Here is a 10,222-nt window from a genome sequence, read left to right as displayed (position 1 = left end):
TCTGTTTTCTCTTACTCATGATTTGTGTGACGTTCATCCATATTGTGGGGTGCTATTCTGTTGTATGAAAACAGAACAATATATCTATCCACTCCAGTGTTGATAGATATTTGGGCATTGTCAGCTTTCCATTTAATAAGAAGAGTGCTGTTTTGAACATCATTGTGCATGTCTTCTGTTGGCTGTGTAGGAGCATTCCTGTGGAGTTCACACCCAGGAATGTGTAGCTGATAGTGATATGTATTCAAATTTCTGCATCAACCACTAATGACAAAGATGAGAGAATTAAATATTTTTGCCAATTTCTGCAGTCTGAGATTGATCAAACATGTGATCAAAATGCATTGATAATTACTAGTGACTAAGATGTAAATTTTGGAAACAAAGAAGGATCAGTAGTTGGAAATCATGGCCTTGGTGATAGAAATGATGCTGGAGATCACATGATAGAATTTTGCAAGCCCAACTCACTCACTGCAAATGCCTTTTTAAAAACAATACAAAAGGTATATGTGGAAATCTATAGGAATCATGTGGAAAGAGAAAATGAAGAAGCTCAACATCATCAATCCAAACAAGAGCAGAGATCGACTGTTGTGAGTCACACAACACAAGTTGTTCACATACAAGTTCAAGTTGAAGCTGAAGAAAATTATAACAAGTTCACAAGAGCCAAAGTATGACCTTGAGTGTATCCTCTCCGAATTTAGCGACTCTCTCAAGAACAGCTGTGTTGAACACTAATGACTGAATACAAGACGAGTTTTGGGATCACCTCCAAGACATCAGACATGAAGAAATAAACGGTCCTTAAAAAAGACAGAAAAAGAATAAAATACCAAAATGGATGTCAGGAGAGCCTCTGAAACTTGTTCTACAACCTAAAGTAGATAAAGCACATGCTTTAAATGATGAAGTACAAAAACTAAACAGAACATTTCAAAGGGCAGCTCAAGAAACAAACCATATACTGAAGTGTGCAAAGACCTGGAGTTAGAAAGCCAACAAAAAAAAACATGAGTGGTATTTCTCAAGCTGAAAGAACAGTAAAAAAAAAAAAAAAATCAAGCCTCAGGTTTTTATTGAAGCATTCTATGGGCAATGTATTGAGGGACACAAGAAACATTAAAAGAAGGCTGAAGGAGTACACAGACCGCCGTGCTAGACTTGGTCCACAGTCAGCCCTTTCAGGAGGGAGTACGCGATCAAGAGCCAAGGGTACAGAAGGCAGAAGTTCAAGCTGCACTGGAGGCATTGGCCAAAAAAAAAAAAAAAAAAAATTCTGGGAACTGACAGAAAACAAATCGAAATATTTCAACAAACAGATGCAATGCTGAAAGTGCTCACTGGTCTATGCCAAGAAATTTGGACGACAGCTATTTGGCCAACAAACTGGAAGAACTGATCCGACAGAAAGTGAAAAGTATCAAGCAATATCAATATCACGCGCAAGTAAACTCTGCTGAAGATCATTCAAAAACAGATACAGGAGTACATCAGCAGGAAGCAGTCAGAAATTCAAGCAGATTCAGATGACAATGTAGTATGAAGGATATCAGTGTTGATGGTAGGTGTAGCTTGTCTGAAATCAGACAGATGTTGACCTGTGATTTATTGACTATGCAAAGGCATTTGGCTTTGTGGATCAGAACAAAATATTGGATAACTTTGAGAAAAAGTGGAATTCTAGAAACGTCATTGTTCTCATGCAGAATGTATTATGGAACAAGAGACGCTTATTCAAATACAACAAGGGAACACTGCATGATTTAAAATCAGGAAAAGTACGGGAAGATGGTGCCCATGTAGAATCACCCTCTCTATGCTGTAGTTTTAAATTAAAATGGTGCGTGGGGGAGTGGGGTGCCAGCCCCACCCGCTACTAGAACTCACTGGCTCAGTAATACTACTTCTGGGTTCGGTAATGCACAATTGTACGGTTGAGATATATAAGCATTATATTAAAGTCATCGAGAGCATGAGAGATAATACAATAATACAGTCAGACATATTACATGGTACCACTGCTCACCTCTGCCCCGCTTGGTGGTCCTCGTGGGAGGAACCCGGCTGCCAGGAGCCGCCTCCCTCACGGGAGCAGAACCTCTCGTCCACCACCCTCATGGGAACAGCCTTTTCATCTACCTCTCTTATGGGAGCCGCCCTCCTTCCTCAGCCGCCCTCCTGAGAACCAGGGAGCCTCATTATTTATTGCTAACCACACATCATATCATTTTAGGGGGATCTGATTACAGAATCATACATCACAGAAAGGGGCAATACAATTCATCCTAGAACAAGTTTGATCACTCTGGTGTCTCATACAATAAAACAGACAATTACTATAACCTAAGTCATAGGGAGGGGTAGCAACATAGGCAATACAATCAATAGGAGGGGGATGGCCTAGGGGTGTGCCCACATTTGTTGTGGGATAAACAGTGGTCTCTGCTTGATCTAGACAGCCGATACTGGCTACCTAACCTTGGTCATCCTTGGGCGGGTTTGCCCTCTCTGGTATCTCCTGCAAGTAAACAGACAACTGCTATCCTTATCAGAAGGGAGTGGGCCTTACTTAGGGTGAGTCAGACGCTGACCGCCTAGTGAACAGTCAGTCTCAAGCTAAATCTGGCATGTATTTTGGGGAGACAACTTAAGAGAAATCCTTCTGTTCCCCACACTATGCTCCCATTGTTAGATCAGAAAATGAAGAGAATGTGGCTGCTAGTTAGAGAGCCAGAGAAGGCTGGAGACCCTTGAGCAGGCCGGAGATCCAGAGCAGAGCTCTTGTCTCCTCTTGCTGTGGACACTGAGCTAAGTCAGTTTCCAAAGACAACCTCAGCAATGTGGTCAAACTGTCCACTCTTCCAACCCCAAACTTCCAATCCCCTTCCAACACCAAACATGAGAATTACAGCCCTGAGGGTATGGGAAGGTGGAGGGTGGGAAGGAGGAGCTAATAGCATTGATGACTGTATAAACCCACTGAGGGGCTCAAACACCAGAATTATATGTGAGTGGATATAATGGATAATGTAAGATACAAGCAATAAATTAATAAGGATTCCTGGGAGGGAGGGCTGGGGAGGGAGGGGATAATGGGGGAGCTGATACCAAGGAGTTCAAGAAGAAAGAAAACGTTTTGAAACTGATTGTGGTAGCAATTGTACAATACTGCTTGATGTGATTGGACTACGGAATATTAGGGTATCTGTAAGAGCTCCCAATAAAATGATTTAAATAAATAAATAAGATCGGGGAAAGTATGTATCAGGGTTGTATCCTTTCATCATATCTATTCAATCTCTATGTTGAGCAAATAATTCAAGAAACTAAACTATATAAAGAGAAGGCAGCATCAGGATTGGAAGAAGGCTCGTTAACAACCTGAGATAGGCAGGTGCCACAATCTTGCTTCCTGAAAGTGAAGAGCTTGAATCATTTACTGCTAAAGATCAAATAATACATACCGTTTCCAGAATGGATTACATCTCAGCATAAAGAAAACAAAAATCTCATAACTGGACCAATCATCAGCATCCTGAAAAATGGATAAAAATGGAAGGACTTGATTTTACTTGGATGCACAATAGGTTCCTGTGGAGTCAGCGATCGGAGAGCCTGGTGTCTGGAGGACATCATACTTGAACTAGAAGAGCAGCACAGGAAAAGACAGCAAGATCTCTTGCAATGGGTGCAGCTATTGCAACCAGGCAGTGTTTCAATACTTTTCTACACAGGATCACTATGAGTCAATAAATTTTTCACATAAAATAAATCTTTGATTAATGAATTATGAAATAAATTATCTCTCAGAAAATTTTAATTTTAATAAACACCTCATCATTAGACACGTTTACAGACTTGTAACATAGGAAGAAATCTACCAAAATCTGTTTGGGAAGGTAAATTCAGGCAATCTCTCAAATGAGTTTTCCCTATAGTAGTCATCAAGCAGTCAGAAAGAACCAGTACAGAGATTGTAGACCCAAGAGCCAAGCCATCTCAACGTGTATTGTCTAAATTCTATGAACCTTGTGAAAGCTTCTTAATTTAGCTCAGCTTGTATCATCTCATCTACAAAACAGACTTCTTGTTGCTGGTGGGAATGTAAAACAATTTGCTGCTATCATAGAATTACCATGTGTGCTAGTCCAGGTTGACTAGAGAAACAAATTCATAAACACGCATATGTGTATAAAAGAGCAATTGTATATTGAGAAAACATCCCAACCCAGTCCAGATCAAGTCCATTAAGTCCGATATCAGCCCATATGTCTGACACCAATCTATAAGGTCCTCTTCAGACTCACGAAACACATGCAATGACACCGAATGCAGGAAGGTCACAGGCCATTAGGTGGGAAATCTTGTGGAACCAGTGGCAGTATAAGCATCTCAGCGTTGGCAGGGGTCTCTACATGGCTCCTCCAGCTTCAGGGCACTAGTGTAGCTCCGAGTGTCTTATCAGCAGGAATGTCTCACAGGGAGTGAGCACGTGTTCCAACTCCAGTGAGCTATTTATCCCCCTAGCACCTCCAAATGAGGTCATCAAGCTGTGACCTGATTGACAGGCTAAACTTCATCGTTTAGCTCTTAATAGTCCCACATTGAACAAGGGATTATGTAACTACCACACCATGTGGCCCAACAATTTCACTCCTAGATATTTACTCAAAAGAAATGAAAACAGATACTTATACACCAATATTAATGGCAGTATTATTTATAATAGCCAAAAGATGGACAGTGTCCAAGTATTCAGCAATGAATGGGGCATAAAAATGTGATAGATAGATAGATAGATAGATAGATAGATAGATAGATAGATAGATATAGATGTATAGATACACACAAAAATTCAGTAGGAAAAAACAGAATAAACTTCTGACATGTAGTACAAAATAACTGAAAGGTGATATTATTATGCTAAGTTAAATAAGTCAGGCACAAAAAGACAGAAATTGTAAGAAATTCTTGACATGATATGAAATGTCCAGAATAGGCAAATTAGTAGAGGCAAAAGTAGATTAGAGGATGGGAGAGGGGCAGTGATGAGTTATTATTCATCCAGTAGAGTTTCTATTTAGAGTGATGAATGAATTTAGCATAGCATTATATGTTTCCCTAATGGAGGAGGTACCTGCTGTTGTGCTTTTTGAACTTTGGGGGTTAGTGTGAGTTGTGGTGAACATCAAGTCTACGAATGTCATGAACTACATCTAACAGTCAGCGAAAAGCCAATGACAGACAGACAGTCTTCGTCACCCTTTAGTCGTGTGGAAAAGATGCTTATGATTGAACTTAGAAGTGATGGAATTTAGGAGCAACGAAAAGATTCTTATGATTCAACTATTGAATTGTGTGACATGTGGATTAAGTGCCAATAAAACTGCTAAAGACAGGACAAAATATGAACAATTTTTTAAACAGGAAAAGATTCTTAATGTGCCTTAAGTTAACCATCTTATTTTTCCTGTTCTTTCTAACTTGTGCTCTCTTTTGTTTCTCTTGTTTGTGTCCCCATGTGTCTTGTGTGCAGTGCGTTTGGCGGAGTTATGCAGCTGATGAGAAGTCTGTTTCCATTGCCACCTGGAAGCCACACCTGAAGGCCTTGCACACCTGCAGCCCTACCAAGTAGGTATCAGTGTGACAGCTGGTGCTGTCGTCAAGTCTCTGCAAGTTTGTCAAACAAGCCATGTGTAGTAGTAACCATAATATTACATGTTGATTTTGGCTCATCTGAGTCTCTCCTGCTCTTTGAAAGATTCCAAACTGTTTAGCAGCAACTCAGGCACAAAATTAAATATATTCAGTATTACTCCTTGCCATCCACAGGGAGGCTTAAAGACTTCAATCAATCTAAACTTTTATAGATTTTTTTTTGCTAATTCATGCATATTTGCTAACGTCTCATCTCTTAATACCCAACAGAATTCTAAAGGTCTTGAAACACAGTGATTATTAACCCCCTCCATTCATCACCTGATCCCAGGAGATGAGTGTTTTGAGAGCAATATACCTTTGTACTGCCAATATCTCAGACATTTCTCCTTGGATCCCCTTATAGGGGGGCCCTGATCTTTCACTTGCAGATCAAATTAATATCCGTATTAAAGGAAGAAAATCATCCATCTTAATAAGATCACAGTATAAAATGAGACAAGAGGACTAATCGGATTGAAATCTGAAACTAACATTCAAAATGTTTTAAATAATAAAATTACTTTTATTCACATTTCATTCATATATATATATATATATATGCTTATGCCTAAATTCAGAGTGGATAGGGAAATGCAGTTCTATCATGTGCCTCCAAGGAGAGAGAACCAGAAACATTATGAACAGACTTAGTAATTATCACAATTTTATTTTTTTAAAGGCCTCAGTCATGGAATTCTAGACTCTAGTTCAAGTAGCAGAGCACATCCGTGTTATATCATAACTCAAAAAGGGCACCGAAAACCTCACTGCCTTCTAGTCAATTTTGACTCATGGCGACCCTATAGGACAAGGTAGAACTGCCCCAGTGGGTACCCAAGACCGCAGCTCTTTATAGGAGTTGAAAGCCTCATCTTTATCTGCAGAACAACTGGTGTTTTTGAACTATTGACCTTGCGGTTAGCAGCCCAATGCGCAACCACTACACCACCAGATCTCTCTGTTGTTTCATAATCATCATCTAATTAAAGAAACTCCTAATTGAAATTCCCAAGGCAAGTCATCTAGCTTGATTGGAATCGTCAGTTCCTTAGATTCTTCCAAAGTTATCAAGTTGCTTATCTGTCTGAGTTTCTCTCAAATACATGCGTTTGCCTTCATAACCCAACAAAGCCAATCCTAGTGCTTACTGAGACTCGGCCCCTAACTGTGGTGATTCCGTCAGGAAAACCTCTTCCGTTTCACTGATCTGGAGGGAAGTTTCTAAGGAAGCCTTTGTAATCTGTTCAGAAGTTTGGAGTCTGGGCAGTTTGTGATGCAGCCAGTGGCGTGCACACCGAGCAGATCTAGTTGGCAGATAAAACGAGTGTCCGTAGCAAAATAAGAAGAGTGAAGGTCTTAATGAGATTATCGTGTACAGTGAAACAATACGACTAACCACACGCAGTTTTAAATTTCTGCATTTATATTTGTTGTAAATAAATATACTGATTCATTTGTTATGTTTTGTATAAAATTAATGATTAACTGCATTGCTTTCCTGCCCTTCCTGGGTCTCCGTTTTCCCATCACAAGGAACAAGGGATATGGGCTTATGTCCTTTAGAAGTTGGTGTCTAAATCCTTTTCAACATGAGGAACACAGATAAACATAGTCCCCGTCCCCCGACACACACACCCAAGGAAGCTTTGGGAGTTGCGTGGAAGCTTAGCAAGAACAGAAACACAAGCGCCAGTTGAGTGAATGGATGGTTCCAAACCCTCTTTTCACTTAGATCTTAAATTTTAGTCCTTTGATTGTGTACTGTTGTTAGGTGCCATCCAGTCGGCTTTGACTCATAATCCCCTTAGGTAGAGCAGAAGCAAACACTGCCCGATCATGTGTCAGCCACACAAGCCTTGCTATGTTGGACAAGCCCCTTGTGTCAATCATGTTGCTGAGGGTCTGCCTCTTTGGGGTTGGGCCTCTGCTTCACCAAGCATGATGTCCTTTCCCAGGTCCCTCCTGATAACATGCCCAAAGTAAGTGAGAAGAAATCTCAATATCATTTTTTTATTTTAATAAATCACTTTACTGGGGGCTCTTACAGATCTTTTAACAATCCATATATCAATTGAATCAAGCACATTTGGACATATGTTGCATTCAATATTCCCAAAGCACTTTCTACTTGAGACCTTGGTATTAGCTCCTTTTTTCCCTCCCACGAAATACACAACATTCCTCACCCTCCCATGCCCATAAACCTTCGATAATTTATAAATTAATTTTATGTTCATATTTTACACCATCTGCTGTCTCCCTTCACCCATGTTTCTGTTGTTTGTCCCCCTGGGGTGGGGGTTGTACATCAATCATTGCAATTGGTTCTCCTTTCTGCCCTCCCTGCCCCCACCTTCCCCGTACCCTGAGGTATCACTACTCTCATTATTGGTCCTGAAGGATTTATCTGTCCTGGATTCTGTGTGTCAAAGGCTCTTATCTGTACCAGAGCACATGCTCCCCTCTAGCCAGATTTGTAAGGTGAAACATGATTGTGGGGGGAAGCGACACACTAAAGAAATAGAAGAATGGTGTGTATTTCATCAGTGCTATACTGCTCCCTGGATGGCTGGTTCCTTCCTGGTGACCCTTCTGTGAGGAGGTGCTCAATTGTCTACAGATGGGCTTTGGTTCTCCATTGCAACCTCCTTGTTTACACCGAAATGGTTGTTTGTTTGGGGTCTTCTGATGCCTGCTACCTGATCCCATCAAAACCTCATGATCACACGGGTTGGTGTGCTTCTCCCATGTGGGTTTTGTTGCTTCCCTGCCAGATGGCCACTTGCTTAACTTCAAGCCTTTAAGACCCCAGATGCTATATCTTCTAATAGCCATCAGCTTTCCTCACCACATTAGCTTATACACCCATATTGTCTTCAGCGATTGTGTCTGAAAGGTGAGCACCACAGAGTGCCAGGTTATTAGAACAAAGTGTTCTTGCATTGAGGGAGGACTTGAGTAGAAGCCCAATGTCCATCTTGGGACATTAATACTTGGGACCTTAATACTTAACCTATAAATATCTGTTCATTGATCTATAACCCTATCGTTATATATTAATATATTTACATATGTACATGCCTATAATTAGACCTCTATAAATGTCTCTTGCCTCCTAGTTCTTTCTTAGATTTCCTTTTACTTTCTTCATGTTGCACTATCATGTTCAACCTTCATTCAGCTCTCTGTACTTCCTCTCGGCTACATTGCACTTGATCGAACCCTACCAGGCATTCTATGCCCTCCTTGCCATCAATTTTAGATTGCTTGTTGTTCCCTTGTCCCTGAGCTTGTTGGCTCCCCACTTCCTTTTCCCCCACCTCCTCCTCTCCCCTGTCCCCCGGAACCATCAATCCAGTTGTTTTCTCCTTGGGATTAAATATCCTGCCTATGTTATATAGAGACATTTAAAAAGAAAGAAAGAAAAAGAATAGCCTATGAATAGTTCCAGTTCTGTCTGCTGGCCCTTATGAATGTTTTCCAATCAGGTCTGATGCAGTGCCAAGCCCTTCCACCACCCACCACCCACCCCACCCTACCCCCACCCCAACACCCAAGTCTGAAAGTCTATTTTCAGAGCTCCTCGGGGACTTTATTACTTTGCTCCCCTTGCTGCTCTGTTGTGCTTCAAACATTGTGTTACACCCTGGTGTGGGGAGGTCAGACCAGGCACAATTCCTCCACTGTGTCTCCGGTGGTGCTGCCCCCACCTCCCAGTATTGCTGTGTGTCAGTAAGGCGATATTGTGTCTCCTAGTGAGGCCAGCCTATGCATTGGCTGCTCAGGGTGAGCCAGGATGCTGTTTCTTTCAATCTCTCTCTCTTTCTTTCTCCCTCCCTCTTAGTATACTATCATTACTTCTTAGGAGTATTCTGACTGTACCTTTTCAAAAGCAGATTTGGAGCTGTCCATTTTCACCAACACCGTAATTCAAAGACATCAATTCTCCTTTGATCTTTTTTATTCATTGACCTGCTTCGGCAGGCTTGTGAGATGACTGAAAATACCACGACTTGGGTCAGGTGCACCTTCGTCCTCAGAGTGACATTTTGCTTCTTCACACTTTAATGAGGTCTTTTGCAGCAGATTATTTTCCCAGTGCAAGACATCTTTTGACTCTTGAGTACCGCTTCCCTGGGGGTGATTGTGGATCTAAGTAAAGTGAAATCCTTGACCATTTTGAATTTTTTTCCATTTATCATAAGGTTTACCATTGGTCCAGTAGTGAGGATTTCTGTTTTCTTTATGTTGAGGTAAAGAAAGATGCTGGGGGCTGTTTGTGTTCTTTGTTCTGTAAATACTTTGAGTCCTCTTCATCTGAAGGAGCCTTCTTCCAAGCCCGAGACTTCATTCACCTCCATTTAGTCCAGCTTCGCAGAGCACTTGCTCAGCAGTTGTTGAATAAAGGAGGCAGTCCTGACACACGCCTTTCCTGATTTGGAACCATGTGTTCTCCCTTGTTCTGTTTGAGCCACTGCCTATTGGTTCATGTGCAGTTTCTACATGAGGACAGCTA

The 10,222-nt window shown here is 41.2% G+C and overlaps 1 protein-coding gene across 1 annotated transcript in view; it reads left to right on the top strand.

The window, feature by feature from the left end:
• KCNQ5 (potassium voltage-gated channel subfamily Q member 5) overlaps positions 1-10,222 on the top strand; it is a gene marked incomplete at its 5' end in the record, with an annotated part of 638,988 nt that overhangs the window by 550,467 nt on the left and 78,299 nt on the right. The window contains one exon of the mRNA XM_045294328.1: positions 5,543-5,637. Coding sequence (XP_045150263.1) covers positions 5,543-5,637 — 95 coding nt within the window. The remainder of the gene's footprint in view (positions 1-5,542; positions 5,638-10,222) is intronic.

Source organism: Echinops telfairi, unplaced genomic scaffold, assembly GCF_000313985.2.
Source record: "Echinops telfairi isolate 266 unplaced genomic scaffold, ASM31398v2 ScPeMD7_3533;HRSCAF=4204_0, whole genome shotgun sequence".
NCBI lineage: Eukaryota > Metazoa > Chordata > Mammalia > Afrosoricida > Tenrecidae > Echinops > Echinops telfairi.
The sequence above is the reverse complement of the archived record's forward strand: the minus strand, read 5'-3'. Positions and strand labels throughout refer to the sequence as shown.